Source organism: Taeniopygia guttata, chromosome 13 (genome assembly GCF_048771995.1).
Source record: "Taeniopygia guttata chromosome 13, bTaeGut7.mat, whole genome shotgun sequence".
Classification (NCBI taxonomy): Eukaryota; Metazoa; Chordata; class Aves; order Passeriformes; family Estrildidae; genus Taeniopygia; species Taeniopygia guttata.
In genome coordinates, this window is record NC_133038.1 from 15195217 (window position 1) to 15222909 (window position 27693).

General features: G+C 54.1%; 1 protein-coding gene and 1 long non-coding RNA gene across 2 annotated transcripts in view; one reads left to right on the forward strand and one right to left on the reverse strand.

Moving 5' to 3' along the window:
• NRG2 (neuregulin 2) overlaps nucleotides 1-15071 on the reverse strand; it is a 155997-nt gene extending 140926 nt beyond the window's left edge. The window contains exons 1-2 of the mRNA XM_030284208.4: nucleotides 14833-15071; nucleotides 14205-14770 (exon numbers count right to left, since the gene is read on the reverse strand). Coding sequence (XP_030140068.2) covers nucleotides 14205-14770; nucleotides 14833-15056 — 790 coding nt within the window. The 5' untranslated portion in view covers nucleotides 15057-15071. The remainder of the gene's footprint in view (nucleotides 1-14204; nucleotides 14771-14832) is intronic.
• On the forward strand, nucleotides 14833-15387 carry LOC115497092 (uncharacterized). Its single transcript, XR_003962666.4, has 2 exons — nucleotides 14833-14945; nucleotides 15100-15387. It is a non-coding gene; the product is annotated as an uncharacterized lncRNA (long non-coding RNA).
• The last annotated feature ends 12306 nt before the right edge of the window (nucleotides 15388-27693 follow it).

Below are 27693 nucleotides of genomic sequence, written 5' to 3' on the forward strand. Positions count from 1 at the left end.
AGCCAGGTGGAACTAGAAAAGGTTTGGGAACAGGTTGTGGCAAAGCTGCCTCATTTCCCTGCCACAAACACCCGCGCACGCTGCAGGCAGCTTCTGACACACAGAACACGCTGCTGGGTGCCTCAGTGCAGCAGCTCAGCATCAAGGGTCCTCCACTTCCCTCGGAGCAAGACTGCTCAAGGGAGAGAAAAGGTCACCTGAGCTGTACAGCTCCAGCTGATGGTGGCTTCTGTTCCCCAGGTTGCCCCAGGGTATTTTTGCCTTTGAGCACGTCTCGCCCTGAAGCACAGAGCTGTCTCAGCTACCAGCAGAGTGACACTGATGAGACTCTGAAGGCTTCTCCAAGGACGCTGATCTCCACTGAGAGGGATGCAAAGCCAAAGCAGCAGGCACAGTTCTACTTCTGCCACAGCCCCAGGGAGCTCACATTGCAGCAGCCGAGGCACAGAAGGGTCAGTGGCAGGGGAGGGCAGCCCTCATGCACTGAGACACCACATCCACCTGCCTGGCATGGCCTCTCCCCTCCCACTTCTCCCTCTCCAGCTCCTCTCTGAAGCATCCTGCACCTCTTGCCAAGCCAGACTCAGCTGCTGAGTGTGGGATGGCCATGGCCAGTGTGGGTTTACTGGTCTGGCAGTTCTCCAAAGCACATCCAGTATGTTGGGCTGGGAGGGGCTGCTTTGGCCACAACACAGCGTGGGGCACACACAGCCTGTGGCACACACAGCCTTGGGCCAAAGGAACATCTGGGGAAACAGCTCACAGGCTGGCAACAGTAGTCAGCAGGGCACAGCCCCTGTGCACAAACCTCCTGGGCCCAGCAGCTGCTCACAGAGCTCTGAGCAGCAGCTTTAGGCTGGGCAAGGAGCCCCAGGCAGAGCTCTTGGCCTCCTCTGTCCTGCTTGCCTCAGAACATGGTGCATGGGCAGAAGCATCACTGCACTCACAGTCCCACCATGAGAAGAACCACAGAATTACTATCGTTGAAAAGGAGCTCTAAAATCAAGTTCAACCCTTAACCCAGCACCACCGTGTTCAGCACTAAACCACATTCCCAGGTGCCAAACCCATGCATTTTTTAAACGTTTCCGAGGATAATGCCTCCACCACTGTTCTGAGCAGCCTGTTTCAATGCCTGACCTTCTTTTCAGTGAAGAAATTTTTCCCAATATCCAATTTAAACCTCCCATGGCACACCTTGAAGCTGCTTGTTACCTGAGAGAAGAGACCAACCTCCAACCCCCCCCAGCTCTACCCCTCCTGTCAGGGATTTGCAGAGAGCAAAAAAGGTCCTCCCTGAGCCTCCTTTTCTCCTGACTGAGCCCCCACAGCTCACTCAGCTGCTTTTGGAAAAGGAAAGAAGGAGCTTTCCAGGAACTTGTGGGAAATATCCTCCAAAAAATAGGTCCAAATGGAAGAAAAAGGTCATTGAAACACCTTCACATTTTCAAACAGGGTGCAGACTCAGGGAACACTGCAGAAAAAGGCACTGAAGCCATCCTTCAAAACATGTTAGGGTTTTCTTCACTCAGCTGCAATTATCATTCTGAAAGCTAAGGATGTACGATGGAAAAGAGTGTGTGTGGGCGGGAGAGAAGGGGGAAAAGAGAAAGACAACAGCAGCATGGAAGGAAATTCAACACTGCCAAATGAAAGCCACCGTGACAGGCAGAATTTACTTCCTTGCAGAAGGGTTTCCCGTGTCATCCGTTACAGAGAGAAAGAGAAAAAAACCCATTATTTTGAAGAATATCATCCATTAAATAGGAATGCAAGGAGGGTTCCCCTCAGGTGCAGCAGCCAGAAGATGACCCCCCCATTTCTGCTGTTCCCCCACTCTCCAACAGAAGATGAGTTCAGCCCAACATAAAACTGCTCCAGATAAAATCCTGTTCCCAGCCTCACTTGCTGCCAGGTGTGTGTCTGCTACAGCAAACATCTCCAAACCTCCAGGCCCCACTGCTGGGCAAGTTTCTGCCCCAGGGACATGGATGTGTGTTCCACAGGCTCCACACTGATCTGATAATTCTCCTGGGAGCACCACACGCCCAGCACAACTCAGTTTTTAGCAGGTGATGCCCGGTGCGTGCCCACCCCCTGACCACTTGTCCCTCCTCCAGCCTGGCTGCAGGTGTTCCGTGCCTGGAGCTGTGCCATGGCACCAGGTTTTGCCTCTGGCAGAGCTGGCAGAGTGGGACATGGCTGACCCTGCTCCTCACACACCCAGCCCAAAGGAGAGCTCCACTTCTGGCTCTGCCCACGCTGCTGGGATCTCTGGAAAGACCCCTGGCCTGACCCATTTCATACTAGAATGAGCCACCTTGGGCTCTGCAGCCTCCTTGGGCCAGAAGCAGAGCTCAGCTGTGCTGTGCTCCAGGTCAGCTTTAATTTGACACCCCACAAGCCCAGGAAGGGAAACACCAAGGGCTGGATTGGCTGCCCAGGGGAGGAAGGGGCTAGTCCTGCTCTCCTGGCTCTGGGACACAGCCTGAGGGGTGGGAAATTCCCTGAAGGCCAAATGACGGGAAAGGACACTGAGTTACAGAAGAGATGATGGGAAAAGGAGCTCATCCAGGCACCCCCTCCCAGCAGGTTCACACAAGGCTTTCAGTAAGTCTTGTGCAACACAAGGAAACATCCCAGCTGGAGATGGCCTCATCATCACAAGGCCTCAGCATCCCTCTTCCCAGTCACAGGGCCTGCAGGCATCTATGCAGGGGCAGGAACTGAATGAGCTCTCCCAGAGGTGCCACCCTACACCAGAGGATACACAGCACAGAGCAGAGGAGAGCACCAACCCCCTCTCCCCAGCTCAGAGCTGTCTGGCACCATGGCTTGAGGAGCCTCCTCCAGCCCCAGGAACTCCTGCTGGCAGCAGCAAACTTGCAGCCAACATCCAACACGGACAACAGGCAACTGTCAGCATCAGCCAGTGAGGGAAAACCACAGCCATTATCCAGCAGGAAGGTTTCAAAAGGTCACAGCTTCCCAGTGCACCTTCCAGTGTGCCCATCTGTGGGAATCCAGGGCTTCCCCCTGGCTGCCCTGGCAGGTCTGGGACCCTGGCAGGGGTCAGGAACCCCCCTGGACAGAGCCCCCAGAGACACTGTCTGTGATCTCTGTCCATGGAAAAGAGTTTTCAGTCTTACAGGATGAATTACAAGCTCTGAGTGTTTGATATAAGTAATAATTAAGTGTGGCACAGGTGCAAAAGTAAAATGTTAGGATTCTAGATTAGGGGTTCAGAGGGGACAAGATGGAGGAAATTGGGTGTGCCTTGTCCTTTTTCTCCTTCTTCATGCCCTCCATGTTTCACTGTAGTGTTGGCATTTTTCTGTTGGTTCAGGCTGGGGACACACTGTCCAACGTAGGTGACAGATATTGGCACGTTATTGTAAATCCAGCACAGGTAGTTTGTGGTATTTAATGTTTGTACCATCCCACTGAGGGCAGAGCCCCACACGCTGCCCTGCAGGACAGAGCTGCGGCAGGGCAGCAGAACATGTTAGAGATAAACAGAATAAACAACCTTGAAACCAGCACAGACAAATTATGACTTCTTCTTTGGCAACAGGGCAGAAAGACAGAGACTTTCTACAATCTCAGAATCATTTAAATACCACAGATTCCAACACCCATCTGCCCTTCTGAAGCCAGAACCTTCTTCATGTAAGTATGCTTTGGGAGTTACCAGCTCCCTCCTGGATGCTTTAACATCTAAATATGATGTTTGCAGGTCTCATCACCCATCAGCCAGTGTCAAACTTCACCACAGAAGGCATTTCCTCTCCTTGCTCCAAGAAGCATCCGGAGCCTCCTTCCTGCAGGAACAGTGATTTTATTCCCTGTCACCTGTCTGGCTGCAGTGACGTCATGTGTGTTCTTGGCACACTCAGCTGTTTTCTCCACAGGTGTATCACACTGCAGGCAGGATTCCCTCTGCTTCCTCGCACCTGTGCTGTCCTGGTGTGACAGCTCGGGGCTCCCTGCCCCTGCTCTGACGACACGGAGCAGGAGGTGATCCAGCCTGCAGTGCTTGGGAAGGAAGGAGAGGCCTGGAGCCGTCTGCCCCCAAGGCAGGAGGGCCCCTGGATTCGCTGGCTCAGCACAGGCACACAGTGCACTTGTCTGTCCTCTCCCTGGGAAGAGCCTGCTGAAGAAAACCCCTGCCTGGGTGGGTTTGGATCGCCTGCCAGTGACACTGACACATGGCATCACAGAGGACTGGGGAATGGGTCCTGCTGGGAGATCTAAGGGTCTTTTCAAGCCACAAAACACCCCTGACCTCTCAGCCCCATGCAGCAGCTCCAGAAGTTCGCAGGCATCAGCAGAGCAGCCGCTCCGCCTGCCTCAGCTGAGCATCCTTCATCACAGCGAGCACCACAGAGCTGCTCAGCCCTCCAGCAGCTTGGGAAATCCTCTCTCCGCACCATCATACAGCATCAAGTGCCTTCGGGGATCCGTGCTTGCTGCCAGTACTCCCAGCTAGTGCTGAGCACCAGGAAAACAGCCTGGATGCCAGAAGCCTGCATGTCACCAGGAATGGACTGACAGGAATCGTCTCCTCACACGTCACAGCTCCGCCACACAGATGGAGCGTGCTGCTGCAGATCAGAGGCAGGGCTGGGCACGGCAAGTTTCTGTCCTTGGGGATCTAACACCTCTGCTGGGAGCTGAGCTGGGCTGGGAAACATTCCGAACGAGGTGGCCACCCAAGGAGAAACAACACTCTGCTGGCTGATACTTTGCAAGTCTCTTGCAGACCCTTTTCAGAGGCAAGGCAGGTGGCCTCCAACCCCAAACACCAACTCAGATGCCCCCAAGTGCATAGAGAACCCCTGCAGGTTCTGCTTCCTTTATGGCCAGGATTGCCAGCCCACAGAGCAGCAGCTGGCAGAGGGACAGCCCTGCACCAGGACAGTGCTGAGGTGCATCAGTGACCGCCGCTGGAGGGAGGGGAGGGTTTTGTTTCCATTTCTGGTGATTTCTGGTGCTGGCACACTGTTGGGAACCCAGCACACCGCCAGTTTCTGCCTGCTCCCTAGAAGAGCACGCAAAGCAGAATCCTTCCTGCTTGTCAGGCAGGGAATCACAGGGTGGGGATGCTAAGAAGATTTCTTGTGATCAGTGGCACAAATGGACCTGAACCAAGTCTCCAAGCACAGCCCCCTTGCCTGCCTGGGTTCCCTCCAGAGCACGAAGCCACACAAACACCCCTGGCTGCAGTGAGTGTGGCCAGCACCCCTGCCCTGAGAGCAGCCCCCACCCAGAGCACCCCTACGCTGAACGGGCTGGACGTGCCACAAAGCTCCTTCTCATGGTCCAGGTGATGGAGATCAGGCTGCACAGAGGAATTACAGATCACAGCACACCTCTCCTGGGGCTAACACCCAGCACTGCCTCAGCACAGGCCGTGCCTCAGCCAGTGCAGCCCATCCCTTCTGGCATCGAGGTATGTGGGAGCTGCAGAATCAGCAGCTGCACCCCAACCCTGCTGCACATGCAGGCATGGCCTCAGAGACCCCCGATCCTTCCCCTCAGTGCCCCACAGCACCCCGCAGTGAGGCTCTGTGTGCCAGAAGGACCTTTGGGTGACCCCCTGCCTGCTGCCTCCCATCAGCACCACAGTTCCTGTAGGTATAGAAAAAATCTTAATTCCCATCCAGACCATTCTACATCTACTGTTATATCCTACCCAATGTTCAAAACTCTCAAGGCCTTTTCCAGAACCCCAGCTGCATCTGAGCCTCCCAAATCCACTGGAATACCTGACTCCTACTAGGTTTTCCCCTCCTTCCCTGTAGTCCTACTTGAGCATCCTCTGGCCTGTGTGTTCTGCAATATTTACCAGAGCTTGCAGTTGCTGTTGTGCCTGAATGCCCAAGGAAGAATGACGGCCATCCTACAAACCAACAGCCATCCAGCCTCTAGTGTTCCCCACACCATCAGGACCAGCTTAAATCACCCACCTAGGCAGAAAGTGCCAGAGAAGATCAATGCTGGTGTACCCCAGACCTCCACCCCAGCTGCAGCCCCATTTACTGACACCAAAGCATCTTCTGGGAACACTCAAGGTCAGGACATTATTGGGAACACTCCTTTGATGTTGGTCCATCAGCGGGGCTGAGAGTGTTGCTGTTGGAATGAGCCTCCTCCTGCTGCACACAGAGAGTGCCAAGACAAGCCAGGAGCTGCAGGAAGGACCTGGCAGGGAAACTCCTCCAGCTCCTTCATGCTGCCTCAGCTCTGCATATTTGGGGATGTATCTGTGGGATTCAGGCTTTCCAGTGCTGTAAGAAAGGTCTTCTCAAAGCTGTCCATGCCAGGTCCCCCAAGGACAGAAATTTCTTCTTCATTCCAGCCCAGGCAGGCAGTGGGTGTCACATCATGAATGAGAGGAGTCCCTGATGTTCCCCAGATCCCACCAGCCTCAGCAGGCAGCTCCCCATGGACTCCAGGGGTGGGGTGAGCCAGCCTGGCAGCCAGGATGGGAAGACAGATCCTTCTCCCAGCGGAGATACAGGGAGAAGGTGGCTGAGACCCCACCAGCAGAGGAACTTCCCAGGGATGCTGGTGACTTCAGCTGGACTCCCAGCACGTGCCAGCCTGGCTGAAGGCTGAGGGCAGCCATGGGGAGACAGCCAAACATGACCACACTCCTTTTCTCCTCTGCACCAAGGCACACAGAAGGGCAGCTGAGGAAGATTGGAGGGATGGGAGGGGAACATCTAAGCAGCAGGTCCAGACAGGGGCCAGGAGCACTCACTCCTACCCTTGCTGTTATCACCATCCCATGGACCCCTGTGGAAGATCCGACCCCCAGGCAAGGCATCCTCACCTATGGCTCACGCTCCCTGTCACACTCCCAGGGCTAATGAGTGTTTTTGCTAATCACACACCCACACACTTCTGCACGATGGCAAAGGCCACATCCCAGTGTCACAGGCTGGCAGTAGAGGCTGTGCCTGATGCTGAATCCCCTTGGCCTGCCCACCCCGAGCAGGAGCGGCCGGTGCGGCAGCGGGAGCCAGGGTCCGGTGGGGACAGGGCAGCAGCCAGGGCTCGTGCGTCACTGCCAACTTTGAGGCAGCCCAGAAAACAGACCTAATTCCAGTCCCTGCCCTCCTGCCAAGCCATCTGCCTGCCCTGAGACCACCGAGAGGCTCCTGAGCAGCGTTCTGTCATTACCGAGCCATTACAGAAAGAGGACGAGCAGTGATTGATTATAATGAATGCAAATACCTGCCTTCCGACCCCACATTGGCAGGACCTGACTAGCTCTCCCACTAAGTAGTACAGTGTGTCCTTCCACAGGCTCTGCAAAGCATTCCCATCCTCCTCAGCCTTTCCACAAGCCATCAGGCACGGCACTGCCCATCTAGACCTGCCCTAGAAAACCATCACATCCAAGATCTGCTTTCCATCAGCCCCGGGGCTCTGCTCTCACCTGCAGATCCTACAGGCTCATTTCCAGCACCTGAGCCCGTTGGAAAGGCTTTCCCAGAGTTCTCACCTTCATCAAGATGGCAAAGAACAGTTCCCTAACATCAGGACAGGGAGAGAGAGGGGGGCAGCAGGGTGGGAGCTGAGTGCTCTGTCACAAGTGTGACACATCTCTACTCATCAGGCACGTGTGTCCCATTGCACAGAGGTGCTGTGCCCAGAGACAACAGCAGCCAGCTCTGCCCAGGAGGTCACCAAAGATGAAGTATTCCTGCAAAACCAGAACACATGCTACAGACTGCAAGGATGAACTCAGTTGCCCTCCAGAGGCCAGCAAACAGTGGCAGGAATACAGGGAAGGAAGGCACTGTCCTACAGCAGGCAATGACTGTGGGGCAGGTGGGAGGACCAGAGAGAGCCACTTTGGCCACCAACTGCAACAAAGAGAATTCAAGGACTGTCCAAGCCAGGGAGAGCTGCTGTGGGCAGAAGAACCTTGTCCCTGAGCTGCAACATTCAAGATGCAAATCATGCGCTCCCCATTAGGACCAATCTTCTGGGGTACCTTATATTTTCCATCCTCTAGAATGGTTAGGGTCATATCCACGGTGGAGCGGGACCATGGGGATTCAACAAGAGCAGTTTTTACTGGCCCTTCAGCCCAGCCTTTGCAGCACACAGCCCAGCCCCAAGCTGCAGCAGCCAAGCTCTGGGAGCATGGTCATTCAGCAGAGAAAGAGCAGCACAGTGATTCATCTTCCTTTTCATCTCTAGCCTACCCTTGCCAGCTCAGTACTCTATCCCCAAAATTTTGGGCAGTTGGCAGACCTCTCCGCCACCCCCCAGGGCAGAGACGTTAAGTGCTCAGAGTCGCTGGGGTTCGACTGCTGCACACCCAATTCGGTAGGCAAGCAGACGCCTGGCTGCCAAAGTTTCCAGGGAGATGAGCTTCCTCCAGAGCCTCCCCTCGCCTCACACATCCCTGAGCCCCCGCCGAGGACAGGCGTCCTCTGCCATCTGCACCGGACAGAGCGGTCACAGCGCAGAGAACACCTCACCGGGGAGCAGGGCACGGTCTTCACCTTCAAGCGGCACCGTTTGGGCACCGCAGGGCGGTCCAGCACTTGGGGAGGGGGTGATTTGGCATCCTGGCAGCCTCTTCTGAGCAACAGAGAGGGGCAGGATGCGCTGGCAGCTCTGCTGCGCCCAGCCCAGCGCCGGCAGCGCTGCCCAGGCTGCGCACAGGGCACGGAGCGGGCACCCACAGGAGCTGCCAGACAGCTCCCGCCTCAGCAGAGGCATTTCCTCACCTCCCAGCACTTTGTCGCTCAGGCTCCTCTGCAGTGACAATTCCTCAGACGACCAGAGTCGCCCACGGGCTCGCAGCCTCCCAAACCTGCTGCCCCCACGGATCAGTCTCCGGGAGCTCCTCCTGGCCGAGCGCGTCTCTCAGCTCCGTGTTTCTCCCCGCGTCTGCACCATCACCTGCCCTGGGCCAGCACAGCTGACCTGGGGAGGCCCAGGTGCCATGCCAGGGCCAGCACAGCTCTCATTTACACTCAGCAGCGTCACACATTTACTCAGGAGGGGAATGGAGATGAGGCGGCTCCAGCAGCAGCATGCAGTGCCCCAAACCTGGCAAAGCAGCAGCCGCTCTGCGTAGGAGCCGTGTCACACGAGCAGGGGAACTGGCCACCCCCTCAGTCTGCTGCCACCCAGCAGCACGGTACCAAAACCCATCCCTTGTGGCACTTTGCAGCAGATTTTGGGGTGTGCCAAGTGCTTGAAGGCTCCAGCCCCTGGTGCCCATGGTGCCCCTTACACAGCCCAAATGAAGCAGGGAGCTCAGCTGTGGCAGAGCATGGCTCCCTTTTTGCCTGGTGATGCAGTTTATTGCCTCTGTGCTCCCAAGCATGCACCAGTTTCTGATCCAGATCCAAACCCAAGTCAAGGTGTCGCCTGTGATTTAGAAAGGGCGTTCTGCCTCAGGGCCCATATCTAAGGGCTGTCAGCTGGTGGAGCACAAAGAGCCACCAGCAGCAGCTGGGGCCTGGGCTGGGCATGGAGCAGCCCTAGATAGAGAAATCAGCACTGCTGGGATCACTCAGAAGCTGTTTTAGTCTCATCTTACTCATGGAGATCCTTGGGGAGATGCTTTATTTAGTCAAACATTTCTGAAAGGGGGACTGAGGAACTAGCCAGGCTTTGCTGCACGCATGGCACAAGTCTGAGAGGGAAAATCTCTGTTGTGTCAGGCACAACTGAAGTCACTTGGACCTGCAGCTTCGGCAGAGCAAAGTTCCAGTTGCCAGTTCCTGGATGGCTCATCTGGGAGACAAGGAGCTGGCCTGGCCACGAGGACCCAGCCACCCCAGGTCCCTCCAGACCAAATCCTGTATGAGAGGATTTAGGAGAGCACCCAGAATTGTGCCACCCTTACAAGAGGTCAAAGCTGTCTGCAGCACAGTGACCATTCCCCATCTGCAGAAACTCAAGGCAAGAAGGAAGCAAGTTTTTGCTCTTCTGCAAACCCAAGGAGGTGTGATTTTCTGAAGGTGGTGAGAAATAGTTTCAGACAGCTCTAATTAGTAAGATGGTGTGTGAGAAAATCCAGCTTTACTGCTCTGTGCTCCACAGCTGTCCTGGGATGAAGGCAGAGTACCATCACCAGCAGCTGGAGCCACCCACACCCCTCCCCTGTGCCTGCCTGGCTTCCAATGATCTGCAGGATAGTGAAGAGGGATATTTTTGCATGAGCTGCTGGTCCAAAGTTGCCAGTGCTATTTCAGGCAGCAACACCTACACTGTAATCCAAAGGGCTGTATTTTCCAGCGGGCACTTCAAAATCCGACCTCCCTCCTCCCCTCACAGGCCAGCTCTAACCAACCTGCTCCAGGATAAACAGCTCCCAGCATTATGTGGCCACTGAGGCCAATGCCACAGCCTCAGCACGTTCCTGATTCCCACTAGGACCAAGACACCTTCGGACTGGAAATAAAACAAATGCCTCATCTCACAAGAAGTACCAGTTACAACAACAGGTCCTCTGCCTGCAAATCCTCCCAGGGATCTGCCACCACCAGATTACCTGCCCAGGCTAAGCTAGCTAATCCCACAGGCGAGCAGCAGACCTCGTCCTGGAGCTCAGCAGCATTTTCGGTGAGGTGCTTCAGGAGACGTACAAGCTCTAATTAAAGCTACTTTGCAACTCACTGCATATGGAGGAAGGAAGACATTTGTTCCTCTGTGAAAGCAGAGATCAGAGCCTGGACAGGTTCGATCCACACTCTCCTGTGTACAAAATATCTGCACATAAAGCTTTTGCACAGGTAGAGGGGATTCACACAGAGTGGGAAGCAGATGCTGACACAAGCTACCCCTAAAGATCAGGAGGATGAGGACCACAAGCCCCTTTCTGGATTCAGATCAGGAGTTGTTCCAGTGGGGATAATGCCACCAGCTCCTTCACCAATGAGAGCCAGCGCCGTGTCTTGTACCTATTTCCTCCTCCTTGATCTGTGTGTGTAGGCACAGAGGAGATATGAGACCATCCAAAATTAAGGAGCTAGAAGATACAAAGAAAAGAGACAGGAGGAGAAGCAATAACAGGAATCGTTATATAACAGTATGAAAAAAACCCAATAATACTCCCAGTGCAAAAGAGGTTTTAAGATGGACAAGTGGGTGGTGAGACCTGCAGGATGCCAGGCCCCAGGACCAGCTGCTCCCTGTGTGCCAGAGGAATGAAAACCATAGCCAGGCAGAGCTGCAGAGGCTGCACCTCTCTGGGGTTTTCAGGTGGGAAGATCCAGCCTTCAGAGCCTGCCCAGCAGTGAGATGGCCAAAGTGAGAATCCCCCTCCCTGGATCTCTGCTCAGGGGGCACACCAGAAGCAACCCAGCTCAGACCCCACACACACCAGGCATGCAGACTGGCATTCCTGTTCTGTCCCCCACATCCCAGGACATCCTTCTCTCACCTCAGTCCTCCTGGCTCTGCTCAGAGAGGGTCTGGGTCCCATGCAGAGTCTCAGCACCCACTTTCTCTCCTCTAAGTGAGATGTGCAAACAGCAGAGACTGCTCCTTGGACAGAGACACGGATGCTCCCATCACATTCTAGTCCTGCATCGCATCCCAGACCTCGGCACGCAGCAAGAGCAGGAGACACACAGCATCTTAGCCGGTGAGAAGGGGATGAATCACTGGAAAACAGACCCAGGCACAGAGCCAGAGCAGGGAGAAGATGGTCCTGTGAGGCCTCCATCTTTGGGAGTGGGGGGATTGGAGTGATCAGAGCCACAAGGTCCTCCCTTCCTGCTCAGAAGTGACCCCACCATCTGTCCCCCAGCTCCGTAACATCCCTCATACAGCTGCAGCCCAGCTGTCCCTCAGAGTGCTCCTCGTGCCTGGACATTCACCCCCTGCCAGCTCTGGAGTTCTCACCACCCCCGTGAGCAGCAAGAATGGGAAATACCCCTGCATCCTTTCAGATCTCCCCTCCCAGCACAAACCACAGAGCAGGAAGGAAAACCGTGGTTTCCCAGTTCACACATCTTTCCAGCAGCTCAGGTGCTACAAATCAGAAGATCCTGCCAGGAAAGTCACCTTCAGAAGTAACCTCCCAGCTGGACCAAGAGCATGAAGTGCTCAGGGAACCACCAGTTCAGCAAGCTGAGGCTCCCATTTCATCTTCATCACCAAAGCAAACCACAGCTATGACATTTCCCAACCACCAGATTTTATTTTTCCTTTGGAATCTGCCGTGGAGCTCTGCTGAGACAAGGCTCCCACCAATCTGCAGTGTCCCTCAGCCAGGGAGCCGAATCAGCCCATCAGAGCCACACAGAAACAAAAGCATCAGCTCCAAGGAGGTGTCACGACAGAATGACAACCCTTAACTTGTTGTTACATCAGCCCACACATTAACGCTTTGGGCCTGAGCCAGGATGCCACAGAACAGCCTCCATTCCCCTTAAAGTCAAACCCTGCTGCTCAGAGATGCACAAAAAAAAAAAAAAGTTCAGAATCCTTTTTGATCTTAAAAAAAAAAAAAAAAAAGCAATAAAAGCCACGTACCTTTTGCTGTGTTTTTCCCTGACAATGAGACCACAGTCCTGAGAAATTCCCCCATTTACTTTCCTCTTGTCTCTACCACAGCTCTTTCACCAAATCCTCTCTGTCCACGATGGCCCATATACCGATGAACATGAAATTAGTGTCTCCCAAATTAGTTTTCTTGCACACAGTCCTAGCCCATTTTCCTCAACAACATATTATGATGAGCAAGGTTCCACCTTTCTCCCAGGAAATACAAGCTTCTAAATTTATCTTTTGGATAACTAAAAAAAGAGACAGGTCTAGCTTTCACAATGCGGGGTCAGCAGTCCCAAATGGCAGAGTATTTGCCCCAGAAACACCCAGTTAATACCAAAACAACCACCATAGAGCAGTACACATATGGTCATTACAGAGCTAAGTATAACTTGACAAAGTACCTTGCTTTTAATGAGGCAAAAGGCCAATTAACCTGATGAGAATGCAGTGTATTAACATTGAGTGGGGAGCCTGGATTCCCTGGAGGTACACCCTGTATATCCTCATAACACACCGAAAAGGAGGAATTCAAACCCTTGCTGAGGGCACGGCACGGCACTCAGAGCTCTCCGGGTTAACACCGTCCTTCTCCAGATTTTGTGACACAGTATCCAGCATTCAGGCCGGATGAAGGGCCAGCCGTGCATTTTTGTCAGCTCAGGTCCAAACTCTGGGAAAATGCAGGCATTGTCCTCGCCTGGTCCCCACCGCCCGGCCCTTCGCAGGTGTTCACCTGCCAGAGGACAGCAAGGAAAATCCAGGAACAAAAGCAGGGACGCTCCGGCGGGCACTTCCCGTTGAAGTCATTTCATAACCGCGTTTCCAGAGGTGCTGGAAGAACAGCACAAGCCACCGCACGAGAGCCGTGATCGGAGACACCGAAATGCGCGGAACGAACAAAAGAAAAACCAACTTCCCCCCACCCCCGCGAGGCCGTTATTTTGGAAGATGCAAAACTTCCCGGCTCTTAGGGCGCACCTGGAGCGCTGCCCCTGTCCCAGCCCCGGGACGGGGGTCGCGCCGGAGTGACCGGAGCCCCGCAGGCCGGCAGCAATCCCGGCAGGGGAGAGGCACCGGGGCGCTGGGACCGCGCTGAGCCCGGGGGCTCCCGCGCGGCATCACCGAGCGCCGGGCGGCCGCGGGCTGCGGGCACTCCCCGCACCGGGCCCGGGTCTGCGCTGCTGGCGCGGCGCCGGGCCGGGGCTACCGGACCTTGAACCGGGCGAGCGGGGAGCCCGGGGCCGGGGAATGGAGCGAGCGCGGCGGCGGCCGGGCCGTGCGGAGGGCATCGTATCGTATCGTATCGTATCGTATCGTATCGTATCGTATCGTATCGTATCGTATCGTATCGTATCGTATCGTATCGTATCGTATCGTATCGTATCGTATCGTATCGTATCGTATCGTATCGCATAGCATCACATCGCATCGCATCGCATCGCATCACATCTCCCCCGGTGCAGGCGCGGCTCCCGGGGCCCACCGGGGGTGAAGTGGGGGGATGATCGCCGGGCACCTGTCCCCCGCAGGTCCCAGCGGTACGGACCTGTCGCCCCGCGCCTGCTCGGGACGCGGGCCAGCGCTCCCGCCGCCGCTCCGCCATCGCCCCCCGCCGCCGCTCCGCCATCGCCCCCCGCCGCCCCCCGCCGCCGCGGCGCGGCCCGTACCGCAGTCGGCGCAGAGGATCCGCGCCACGTCCCGCTTGAGGTTCTTGCCGCTGGTGTCGAGCGGAGCGAAGGCGGTGCGGAAGACGAGCGGCTCCTCGGTGGGCTCCAGGAAGAAGATGTAGCGGTGGTTGCGCTTCACTTTGAAGCAGGGCGCCTTGGAGCCCACGCTGATGAGCTGCTCCCGCTGCAGCCCCCCGCTGTTGAGGGGCCACAGGTCGAGCACCTTGACCAAGACCCCCCCGGCGGGCCCGGCGCCGCGGCTGTCATTGCCGCCGGCGGGGGGGCCCACGGACTGCACCTTGCCCTCCAGCACCACCGCCGCCGTGTACGCCTGGTCCTGCACCGACTTGAGGCTGGGCGAGTAGCAGGCGAGGGAGACGCCGAAGAGCAGCATGGAGAAGCCGGGCGCCGGGTCGCGCCTCATGCCGCCGGCTGCCGCTCGCTGCCCGCCGGCCCTGCGGCGGCGGCCGGGCTGCGGGGCCGGGCTGCGGGGCCGGGCTGCGGGGCTGCGGCGCGGCGGGCGCGGCGGGGCGGAGCGGAGCGGCGCGACGCGGGGCGGCACGGCACGGCACGGCACGGCACGGCACGGCACCGGCACGGCACAGCGCGGGGCGGCACGGCACGGCACCGGCACGGCACCGGCACAGGCACTGGCGCGGCGCGGCGCGGGGAGGAGGAGGCGGGATGCTCCCTCAGCTGCCCCTGCCCCCGGGATGCTGACCCCCGCACCCCCCCGGAAAGGTGATTCCCTGCCCGGGGACTCCCCCAGGGGATGCCCGCTGCGGCGGGGATCCCCGCGTCCCTGGGGGTCCCCGGGGATGGAGGCAGATCGCGTTCCCTCCATCCGCCCATGGAGCCAACCCAGGCGTTGGCAGAACCCCGCTTTTCCCCGCAGAGGCGATCAAAGATGCGCTCATTTGGGGGCGGCTGCAGGCGACACGGGGGTTCCGCGATGCGCAGGGCCCGGGAGCCGGGGATTCCTCTTTCCCGATGGTTTTATGGAGATGGGAGATTTGTGCCCGAGATTCCCTGCACACCTGAAGGAAAGACATAGAGACAAACGGAACACGCAGTGGCCGAGGAGACAAAGCCGCCTTTCATGCCTGTTCCTGCTGCCTCTCGTTAATAAACAAATGCTTTTCCCTGCAGTGGCTTCCAGGAGGAGTCGCTTTAAGCTCCAAAATGTGCTTGTTTGGGTTTATTTCCGAGGCTGATCCTGAAGCATCTGCACTCGCAAAGCCTCGCTTGCCCAGGCAGTGCGAAAGGGAGCTGAGATGCTCAATTAGCAGCAGCAGGGGATTTTGTGGTTGTTGCTGCGCTGGATTCTGTGTTGAAGGGGAGCGGCCATAGTCCCATCCCACGGAGGTGACCTGGAGGCAGAAGGGCGATGGCTGTGGGCACAGACTGCAACAGTCCCTGTGCTTTAGGGCCCCAAGGAAACCCCTCAGCAAACCTCAAGGGATGAGTCTTTGAGCCCACTCTCTTTGAGTGTGAGCAAAGGAGCACAGATGGCAGGATCGGGATTTGCTTTCCATTTAACACAGCGCAGCAAGAACCATCAGGAAAAACGGGTAAGGAGCAGAGCCGCTGTGCCCAGCCCAGCCCGGGCATGGGGCACAGCCTCTGCTCGTGTTTCCCCGGCTCGGGGCGGGAGGCAGCGCTGTCCCACCCTGGCACAAGAGGGCACAGCCCCAGCACACGCACCCGGGGCTCTGTGCCAGGCAGGACCGCTGCTCTTCCCCTCTCTGGGAATGCTGACAGCTCTCAGAGCAGCGTTGCCATTGCAGGGCCGTGGTGCACCGGGAGCCCCGCAGCGTGCACACAGCAGGGCTCAGGGACCATTTACTTCTTGGGCACATTTCCTCTCGCTAAGCGTGATTCTCTGCAGCTTTTTGGTCTCAGATGTTTCTGAAGGCTTTCTCTTTCCCCCTGACTGGTGACCACGCAGAACTGCAGAGAAATGCAGGTGGAGGTAGAAGGGACCAGAAGTGTTTCCCACGGCAGAGGGAAGAACAGTATTTTAGATTCAGGAAGCTGCTCAGAGGAGCAGGGAAACCACCTGACTTCTCTCTTCTTTTGACATAAATCTCTGTGGAATTTCCCATTTCCCTATCATTTTGCTCAGACAGCAACTGAGGTTCTGCCTGAAAAGGAAGGAGATACCCGATAGCATCACTTGATCTGGAGCTGGCCTGCTCTACCCTGCCCCTCAGCAGAAAGGGCAGTTTCATGCCCAGGCAGCTGAGTTGCTAATCCTTGTCTGTTTTTGCAGGCTGAAATCCCAGCAGGACCACCGCAGTTCTCCCGGTGAGTAATTCAGTGCAAGATGCCTGTGAGGCCTCCGGGGAAATTTTGAAAAATTCAGGTTTTCTTTGTCTCTGGGGTATTTTGAAGTCCCGAACACTTAGCCTCAAACAAGGGCACTGGTCACATCTCCTTTCAGCAGTATTTTTCCTGTTGTTCAACCTAACTCTTGTGAAGTCAACTGGTTTTCATCACTTGAGACACCTGCTTTTCTCTTAAAATTTCAGAAATGGTTTAGGACTAAATCCCTCTCCCCCCATTATGCAGTTCTTCCCATAAAGAAAAATCATTATTTTCTATAGGTCCTTGGGCATTTTGACATATGAAATAAATAAAGCAAGTTCCTTGGTACAGTTACCAGAACAACCTGAACACTGGCTTTGAGAGAATTAAGCTTAAATAACTGATTTAAAAAATACTTTCCTTCAGACTAGGGTAACTGTTGGCAGGGACCCCAGGAGGGTCTGTGGTCTGTTTTAATTTATCCAAAGCCCACCTCTCCTCTAACTCCCTGCTGTGAAAACCCATCATATTTGCTATCCTGGCAGAGATGGAGAATCTGAGCTCAGCCTGGATTCCACCCTCTCTGGAGGGAGGACTCCAGAGTTCAGCAGCACCATCAGAGGTTTTCATTCCTCAGGTAATTGTTCTGGGGGCTGGTTTTTCTTTTACCTCCTTTAATTTTGTTCCTGCAATTTCCCAGAGATGTCTGAACACAAAGCACCTCTCAGGTCTCTCTTGCCCTCTGCCAAGGGAGCTCCTGGCACAGAGCCCTGCCTGGTGCAGGTGCCACACAGGGCAGTGTCCCAGTGTCCCTCCCTTCATCAGGGAGCCCTGCAGCTCTTCTGCAAGGACAGGTGTTGACCTCCAGCAGCACAGGCAGGCGAGCTGTCCTTCTTCAGCATCCTCCACAGGTTGCAGATGCTCATCCTCCTCCGTGTCAGTTGAAGGTGTGCTCCTGCAAATCCCATGTGGGGCTTTTGGTGTAAGGAGGAACAAAGCACAGAGTCACAGAACATGCTGAGCTGGAAGGGGAAGCATTGAGTCCAACGCCTGGCTCTGCACAGGACATCCCAACAACCTCACCCTGTGCCTGAGAGCATTTTCCAAATGCTCCTGCAGCTCTGGCAGCCTTGGGGCCATGCCCATTCCCTGGGGAGCCTGGGCAGTGCCCCAGCACCCTCTGGGGAAAGAACTTTTTCCTGATATCCAGCCTAAGACAGGTCCAGCCATTCCGTGTGTCATCCAGCATGGGGCTGTGCTGAGCTCTTGCCCATTTCAGGCCAGCCTCATAACCATGTGAGGTGTCCCCCCACCTCCCACAGCCCTTCCCAGCACCAGCTCTATCCTGCAGGAAGCCTCAAGCCCTGCTGAGGATGGCAAATACAGGAGACACCATCCCATTCCCCAGCCAAGGGAACGTTGCTTTCCCTCTCTATGGGACATTCCTTCCCTGCAATAATCAGGTGTTTTACAAAAGCCCCACAAATGCCAACAAATCCATTGCAAACGGTTTTTCCCACCTCTATGTCTTCTCTGCATGGATTTGGCTTGTTCAGTTTGGGGATGCCCATGGAGAGCATCAGTGCCCCATGTGGGCAGGAGCCAGCCCTTCACCAGGACACCCCAGACTGCTGGCACCAGGGGGACACCACCAGAGCCTCAGGTGAAATGAGAAAAGCAGGTGATAAATGATGAACACAGGAATTGTATGGAAAAAGCAAAGCCCAGTGCTCAGTCTGAGACTCCAACCTGGACGTTGACTAACCACAGAATCAGAGAACAGCTTGGATTGGAAGAAACCTTAAAAATCATCTACTTCTACATATCTCCTGCCTGTTCATGTCAACTTCCAGGCCAGAGGAAGGCAGAACTGAGGGTTGTGTCTGTAGCCACCGGTGCTGTCTCTCCCAGAAATGAAGCATCCTGGCACAGAGGCCTGATCCAGCCAGCCATCCTTCCCTCAGCTGGGAAAGCATCAACTCACTGTAATTCCATGAGATGCTCAACAGTCCAAAAAAAAGTTGAGAACATTTGCTGTAGAGAGAAAAAGCAGGACTTTATTATGATGGAACCCACCCCAAAAAACCCTTTATCTCTTGGTACATGGTGATCAAAGGGAAAAGATCAAGAGAAAGTGGTTTCCTCCATCTGGGAGAGAAGCTGTTAGGGTTCCCTCCAGCCCCTTTCCCCTGACATATTCACCTAGGCAGTAGAAAGGAAAAATTCTACTCATCCTTCAAGGAAATGTGTGCCTCTTTTATTTGCTGCCCTCCCCGAGAAACTCATTCACTCCTTGTCCACCCACACAAGCAGGAATGATGAATGAAAAACAAACCATAAACAATTCAGCCTTCCCTTTTTCCTCCCAGCCTTCCAATCAGATGTTCCAGCCCGTGCCTCAGCACCCAGATTTTGCCCGTTGATCATTCCGATCGCGTGCCTTGGCTCGCCGCGCCTCACACGCTCCGTTCCTTGGATACAGACAGCATCCAACACATTCCTCAGCAGCTCCAGCTCCAGCAGGGCTTCACTCAGGGTGGAGGACACAGGGGAGCCTCTGCAGGGCACCACTGCCCGGAGCCAGAGGATTCCTCTGGTGGGACTGGCAGAGGGGGACACTGGCAGGGAGCTGATGATCAGCCAGGCAGCTCTTCGTGTCCTCCAGATGGACAGCGGTGCCCAGGCGCTGAGATGTGTCACCAGAATGATGACAGGGTGAAAAATGGCACCAGTGGGAGCAATGCTCCCCACAGGATGGTGTATCCCAGCCTCCAGCCCTCCAGTGACAGACCCCTCCATCCCAGAGATGCTCCCTGGACTGGATTTCGCTGCCAGCCGCTCTGATGTTTCCCTCTCTGTCTCTCCCTTCTCTCCACACAACCTCCTTACACCCCCCTGTGTATCAAATAACAATTGCAGCCACACCAGGGCATCAGGTATGTCTGTGCACCTCTGAATTCCCTCCGTAGGCAAAGTCCCCACCCACTTTTGCCTGTTTTGTGTATTTTTATGTAAAAATATGCTGAGTGGGTGTATGCCTTAATACATGTGTAGGAAACATGGGGAATGAGGACTTGAGGTACCGCCACAATAAAAGAGAGGGACAAGGCTCTTTGGCTGGCTTTGCCTTTGATTCCCTGTTTAAATATAATTTGCCACTGTTAGACAAGAGACCCTCTCCAAATTACTTCTGAGATCCAGGAGACCATTTCTACAGCAACAAGTTACTGCTTGTAGGCAGCCTGTGGCTGGAAAAATGCCCTTGATATTACAGAAATGGTAACTTGTTTAATAGATCCAAATAAATAGGAAAGCCCAGGAGCTCGGGTGGCAGCTTCTGAGTCCTGTACTGAGAGGTGCACAGACCTTACGGCAAGGCTAAATATAGGTCCCACAAACCAGAACAACAGAGCTTTTACTGAGAAGATAATCAAGCCCTGGAGGAAACTACATGATATAAAGCTTAGATTTAAAATAAATGTGAAATGAGTTGGTGGATTCGGGACTAGTTCCTTATGGAAAAGTTTTCATATCAGAAAAAAAAAATCGTTTGGTGAAATGGGCTCTTTAATTAGCAGTTTCAGCATGAAGCTGGAGGATTGGGGGGTTCTGGAGCCCCATCCCTCACCTCTCCATCTTGCCCTTTGCAAGGAGAGCTGGGATCAGGGGAGGGGTGGGTTTTCCAGGCTGCTGTGTGTAAGGGGCTGAAGAGGAGCCCAGTTTGCTCTCCTTGTGCTCCCCTGTTACCATGCACTTTCCCAAGAACATCCTGCATCTCCAAAAGCAACACCCAGGGCAGCAGGTGCTGAATCCAGGCAGGAAATCCACAGACTGGGCCTGGACACAAGACTGATGTCCATGGCTCCCTGCACACCAGGCTCTCATCCTGCACCCATCAGTGGCCAGGCTGCAGCCACTGGGACTGCCCAAACCAGCCAGATCCTCAATGCAACATCCCAGCTGTGATGCCCAGGGAGGGAGGCTGGATCCCATCCTGCAGGGCACACCATGGCACTGCCATGTCCTCACCCAGCTCTCCTTCAGCCAGCTAAATGGATGCAAAGTAAAAAATAAGACACAGTTGTTGTTCCTTTCCCCCCCTCATTCTTCCCTCGCTTCATCTCACACTGTAATCTTGTGGTTTGCAATTAAATTGTGTCTTTATGTCTCCTTTCCTCAATAAGTTAATGAAAATGACTTTTGCTCCAAGGTGGAGCATGAATGTCTCACTCTGTGCTGAGCATGAGAGCAAGGCACTGGGCCCAGGAGGAACAGAAGCTCCTGCTTCCCTGGGGAGTGATGGGTTCAGTCGGGCTCCTGAGCCCCTCCAAGCATCTGAGCCTCAAGTTTCCATTTTCAGCTCAATTTTCAGCTCCTTCTCCTCCTTGCAGAGCCTGTGCAACAGCAGTGGGAGGTTACAAATAGAGCGAGGCAGCTCATCTGCTGCATCTCACTCGTGTGATCCGTGGGCACACACGTGCACGTGCTGGATCCTCCCTCCCCGGGCACTTCAAGGCTCTCCCAACACACCCAAGGCCACTTGGGTGCTGCTTTCCAGGTCTGCAGCTCCCTCCTCAGCCCTTTGCTGTGCACGTCCTGGCTGGAGCTGAGGACACAGGCAGCACCACATGTCCCTGCAGAGCCAGGGACAGCAATTTGTATTTCCTCAGCCAAAATTCATCCCCTGGGAAGGATGCCAGGCCAGCTCTGGCAAGACAGAGGCTTCAGAGGCACTGATATCACCTGCCCTACCTGCTCCAGGGGAACCCAGGGGTGCTGCTCCTGCCTCTCTCTCCTCTCCTGAAGGCTGGATCACAAACACAGACTCACTGGGGCAGGGACACAGGCACTAAAAGGAGGGATGATGGGAGGTGGTCTAGTTTAGTCTGTCTGAGAGGAAGTTTAGGGCTGAGTTAATGGCTAAAAACTACCTGGAGGGCAGATACAAAGGCAACAGAGCCAAAGTCCCCTCGGTGGGGCATGTCACACAGGGCAGTGGCTCTGTAGTGCAGCTTGGGAGGCTGAGGGTGAATATCCAGGTGATCATTCTTTCCCAGGAGGTGGTGTATCCATAGGAGAGCACACAGCATGGGGACAGAGGTCCTTCATTGTTTGGGGTTGATGAGGCTGTGGCCACCCTGACCTAGTGCTGACAACAGTCATGGTGCAAGCAGGCACCACCAGCAGCATCCCAGGGCTCCCATCCCACTGCCCCTTCCAGGACCCTGAGGCTCTGGGACCTGTGAGCTCTAACCAGTCTGGCATGGTTGTTTCTGAGCCCCCAGCTAGTGGGATAATGCTGGCTGCCCATGGCACAACACACACCACTGTCTGTTCCCCTTCCAGGAGCCATTGCTTCATGCAGGGAAGCAATGGGGACCTGAGTGAGGCACTTCAGAGCAGGGGTCTGGCACACTCCTCTTGTTTCCTCAGGCTGGAGATGACCAGGGAGGCAGCAGGAGCCTTGGCTCTGATCTAAGGGAAGTCTGTCCCTGATCCCCCAACAAGCCCTGTGCACACCCATTTCCTCGGGGACACTCCCTGGACTGAGTGGGGGAGGAGGTGGTGTGGGGTACTCTCCAGTCTCAGTGAGAAATGCCCAACAGCAAAAGGCTTCATGAAATATCTGTTTTAACAAGGCAGAGTAAAAAGAGAAATATCAAGGGCAAGTAAGCCTCGTACCCCTTCAGATGCAGAGCACCCTGCATTCGTGCAGCGTGGGATGGACCCAGAATGGATTTTCCCCAGTGCTGCACATATCCCTTCCCTGGAGAGAAGTTCTTCCTTTTTGGTTCCTCAAGCTATTATAGATCCTTCTTTTAATTCTCTTATTAAGGCAGCTGTTTAATGATGCCATTTGCTGTCAGGCCTTCCATACTGAGATGCAGAATTAACCCTCTCTCACAGGTGCCAGAGCCCCTTTCCTTCCCAGCCCCCTGCACTGCTTTCCCCAGAACAAGGGTCTGTGACGCTGTGCTGGCTGCAGACTGTCCCACAAGTCTCCAGCAAAGCCAGTTTGCTAATGCTTCTGGTTTATAAATAGTTTTCCTCTCCAACACAAACCAGGTGCTCCACACATCACAGTCTATTACCTGCTCCATCCAGACCTTGTGGAATCCCAGCAGTGCATCTCCCCACCTGAACCTCATGGTATTTGCTGAGCAGCTGTAAAACAATTAATTGAATTTAATTATTGAGAGGATTTTCATGTTTCCTGCACACTTACATACCACGTTATCTCAATCACACCAGGGCTGGTCTCTAATTCTCTTATAATGAGTTCCCAAAATATTCCCATAAGCAATATCCTCAAACCAGCTCCTCTATCTAGACACTGTGAGAGGCTGAAACTCCCCTAATGGTCCCTGGGGAGGGAGAAGGACTTCTTGCTGTGCTGGGTGCATTGTGTATTGGCACCAGGCAATTCCTGCTCTCCATAGCAGCAGGATTTAGGGGACCCAAGGTTTTCTCCTCCTCCTGGTGTGACTGCTGTGCTCCTTCAGTCTCCTGCAGGGCTATTGCACAGCCCCAGCTGGGACCTGTGGGTCTAAAAGCAGAGCAAGGAATTTCCTCACAAAAGTGAAGCTTCTACCCCTCTGACACCAAGCCAGAGTGGACTCTGCAGCCAGTTTGCCCTGTGAGAAACCAGAGCACGGAAAAATTCAGAACCTTCATTTTACTCATGGCATCTTTGAGGGAAAAGTAAAAAGATGTTGCCTCTGTGGTAAGGATCTGGCTTATGGACTAAGAGGTTTTCAATTAAACACCTCTTCAGCAAAATCCAAAACACTGGGATGAGTTATGGGACAACTTTTTTGAGCTGGCAGTCTCCAGATAAGCCACAGAAAGCAGGAATTCCAGGTTTTCAAATCCCACACAGGTCTTAACAGGACAGAAAGGAATCCCACCCAGAGCCATAATGATGCTCCAGAAATTACCCCCAGAGCAGCTCTGAAAGAGATATAGGCAAATGTTAAATCATTACAAATAATTACTAAAAAAACTTTGATACTTTGAGACATTCCCCTGCTACAGTACAACATTTCTTAATGATGACCATGGGAAGTCACTCACAGAAAAGGAAGAGTGCCTGACTCTTCCTTGTCCCAGCAGCCAGGTCAGGCTCACAGGACTCTGCAGCTGTGAGCTGTGCCTCTCATCACCTCAGGGCTGGTAGGAATCAACCCCATCACCTTGTGAATGACAAGCAACTCTGCTGCCTTAGATAATCCTTCACCACAGCCCTTTTCTACTTGGTAAAGCTTAAAATGAGAAGGCAAGTTGGCTTTTCTCTTCCTCGAGGTCCACAAAGCTATGGACCTTTAGAGGGAGGTATCACACCTACCTCCCAGCTGTGGCAGCCCCCCCCAGCTCTCCCAGGAGAACTGCAAAGCTGGCCAGACCTCCATGTGTCAGCACAGCTGAGACCTTCATCCTCCTTGAAGGACAGCTGTGACTTCCCACCAGGAAAGGCACTGGAGTGGGGTTTAAAGAACAGCTTTATCCTCCTGGAAAAGGCAGAGACTGGGCTCTGGCAGATGCCTCCTCCCAAGTGCGGGGCAGGACACCTGGCTGGGCCACAGAAGGACAGGGCAGGGCTGTGATACTTGAAGGATGGATTCAAACACTCATCCCTCACTCCATTAAATCATACTCTGAGATCATCTTGTATCTCCTCTAAACAGGTTTTGCCACCACAGCCAGCTGCTGTGGTGAGATGAGATGCCTTGGTTATCCTCATGTTTGCACAGTGAGGAGTTTAGAAGTTACAAGCTATAAATTCTTCTGGACCAAAGCTCCCACAGGCCAGGCTGAGAAGTATCTGTGTCAATAGGTTTGTTTACAGTCAACCAAGTGTTTTCATCCCAGGGACCCAACCAGAGTCCTGTCCTGATGGTGTGACTGCCAAACAGCACCAGCACCAGCTCCAGCAGCACTGGGCAGAGCAGCAGGTGCCCTGCTTGGGTCTGTGCCCACCCACAGGGCTGTGGGATCCATGCCCCACAGGGCCCAGCCTGCTGGAGAAAGATCAACCTCAAGGGACACATCACCTGTCCCAGGCAGAGCAAGACCAAGCACAGGGCCAGTGTGGAACTCAGAGCCCTCCCAGGAATAGCTTGGAAGGGGACAATTCCTGTCTCCTGGATTTGCACAGCAGCTCACACCCTCCCTGGAGAGCACGGACCTGCTCCCAGGGCAAATCCCTGCTCAGCCTCAGCACCAAGGCAGCTCTGCAAAGCACGGGGGATGAAACACTTCAAAACAAGCTTGGACCAGGGCCATGCCTGGCCATGAGCCAGAGAGGGGCCAAGAGCACTGTGAGCAGAAAAGGTGTTTATAAACACCTCTCCAAGCCTCCAGCACAGCAAGACAAGCTGTGGAAATGCCTTTGGCTCCTTCCTGCTCATCTCTGGCTGGGCTCCACAAGAGCTTCCAGAGCATGTTTTTGTCCATTTATCTTAGAATTGGGAGGGAGGGGAGTTGGAAGAGTTTAAATTAAGTTCCAATGCCTCTGCTCTCCTCCAGGTAGGTATTAGTCTATTCCTGGGTTTATGCAGCAACCTTGAAATTACTGCTTTAGGTATCAGCTGTGCCTGCAGGGCTGCATTCACTCACACACACACATTTGCCCCCAGGAGCCAAAAGGCAGCTCCTGAGCTTCTGCAATGAGCTTAACACTGCTAGAACAAGTCTTGAATACACCCATTAGCCTTGTGGCTGCTGCTTACCACCACAGGAAAAGAGGATTCAAAACCAGAGGCACTAAAATCACTAGTTGGGTGCAGGGTCCAGGGGGACAATTATCTGGATGCAGCAAGAGGTTCCACCACAGGAACATCAGCTACTTGCAATCCAGAAATGGATCTGAGCCCTTCTCTGTACTGCACAGCTCGAGTTTGTTCTTCCTTGTGTGAGTTTTGGGAGAGTTTTCCTTTCAGAGTCATGTAAACCAAACACCACAGAGGATGAGGAGCTGGGATTCTGTGTGCTGGTTGTGGCTGGGGTGGAGTTAATTTTCTTCCCAGTAGTTGCTATGGGGCTGTGCTTTGGATTTGTGCTGAAAACATGGCTGATAACATAGAGATGTTTTTGTTATTGCTGAGCATGGCTTACACAGAACCAAGGCCTTTTCTGCTTCTCATATCACCCCACCAGTGAGCAGCTGGGGGTGCACAAGGAGCTGGGAGGGGACACAGCCAGGACAGCTGACCCCCACTGACCCAAGGGATACCCCAGCTCTGCTGTGCTGGGGGTGCCTGCGATGGCAGGTGGGGAACAGATTGCTTGCTTTGCTTTGCTGGTGCATGTAGTTTTACTTTCCCTAACTGTCTTTATCTCAGCTGCCAGTTTTTCTCACTTTCCTCCTTCTCATTCTCTCTCCCACCCCATCAGAGGGGAGTGAGTGAGTGGATGATGGTGCTGAGCTGCCATTTGGGGTCAAACTACAGCTCTGTGTCATGCTGGCAGCAGCCAGCTCATCTGAGAGCTGAGGATTCAATACATCCTGTCCCAGTGGCAACAGTCAGGTCAGCATCTTCAGTGAAAAACTTCTGGGGAAAAGAAAAAGTCAAAGCATCATTTTCTTGAGTGCAAAACTGGTAAACTGTGTTTTGTTCTAAATCTCATTTCAGAACTGATTTGTTCTGTATCTTCCTTCTCATCCTCGCAGATGTTTGGGGTTTCTTTGGCCCCACATGGAAGTAGTCAGCCCATTTCACCCCAGCTCTATGAGCAACCTTGCTGCCTGGGAACAGATTGTAAAAGATCTAGTCCAACATCCTCACATACTTTTTAAGGAAAGGGGGTTTAAAGTAATCTGAGAAAGAATCACAGCCTGCAAAAAGCTGCACTGGGGAGGGGCTGGAGTATTAACCTCAAAACCAGAAGTTACAAATAGCCAGAAATGTCCCCTGGCTGGAGGAGGAGGTGTGGAGATCCGAGTCACAATCATACCTGGGAGTCTCTGGAACCAAGGCTTCTCTCTGCCTTCTCCCACCCTTTTCTCCTCTGGGACCCTGCACCAGCTGGACTGCTCCTGGACACATTAGGGACCCCACCTGGTGTGATCCAACAGCTTTAGAGGCTGTAAATGAGTGGCAGGATAAAGCAGGCATTGTGGCACGGGAGGGGGACGCGCCTCTATCAGGCAAAGCTGGAAAACCCAGAACCCTGCAGACAATGCCAGCCAGTGCTTTCTAAATCACACTTCCCAAAAACGTGCTTTGAGGGCATGGATTCACAACCCCCAGCATGTCCACAAGCCCAGAAGGAAAAGCAAGAGCAGAGAGGGTGTCAGCTGCCTTGCTGCATGGCTGTGCAAGTCCAGAACCAGCAGTCATGGCTGGAGGAACAACAGGACCATCTGGGCACAGCTCTGGAGACAGCAGCAAGGCAGCAGGGAAACAAGAGGAATCAAACAGCAAAAACACAGGAGGTGCTGACATCTTAATAAAAAGATGAACCAGCTGGTCACAGGAGCCAGAGCAGCTGTGCCTGTGAGCCAGCTATGCCCACCTTCCTGGACATCCCTGTGGACAGAGCACCTTCCCAGCCAATGCCATGGGCATGGGAAGAGGGAAGGAAAGGAGGAGGCCCACCCAGGCATCACACCAGTTCAACTGGAGGCAAAAAAGCCACCTGGATATTGGGAAACAGGCAGTCACATACACAGGTGACACACATAATGCTGGGCTCCAATCCTTACTCCACCTTAGGAGACAAGGAGCAGAGACCCCTGGGTTTATAAATTAGTCTCACTGAAACCAGCAAGATTGCAATTTGGTGGCCATTTATTGCTAGCTTTCAACAGAAGAGCAGCCAGCACTTCCTGGATTATGTGGGGAGCTGGAGAACCATGCTTCCCTCTTAGGGTCTCTGAGAACCAAGAGCTGGGGAAGCTCCTAACCTTCTGCAGGTGATGGCACCTCCATGGTCAGAAAGAGCAAATGAGGGGGAAGCCAGCTGAGAAACGGGCAGTGGGGGACTTGCAGGCCAGTCAAAGGAGAGAAAGCACGCTGGAGTTGGAACAAGCCATCATGAAAACAATCCCAAACTTAATTCACTTGGATAGGACATCACAGAGTGCTTAGAAGAATTAGCCCTTTATCTTTGCAGACACAAGCAGCAAGAACTTGTTCTGCCATTGTGCAGTCATTGATTCCTTATTTCTTTCTTTCTTTTT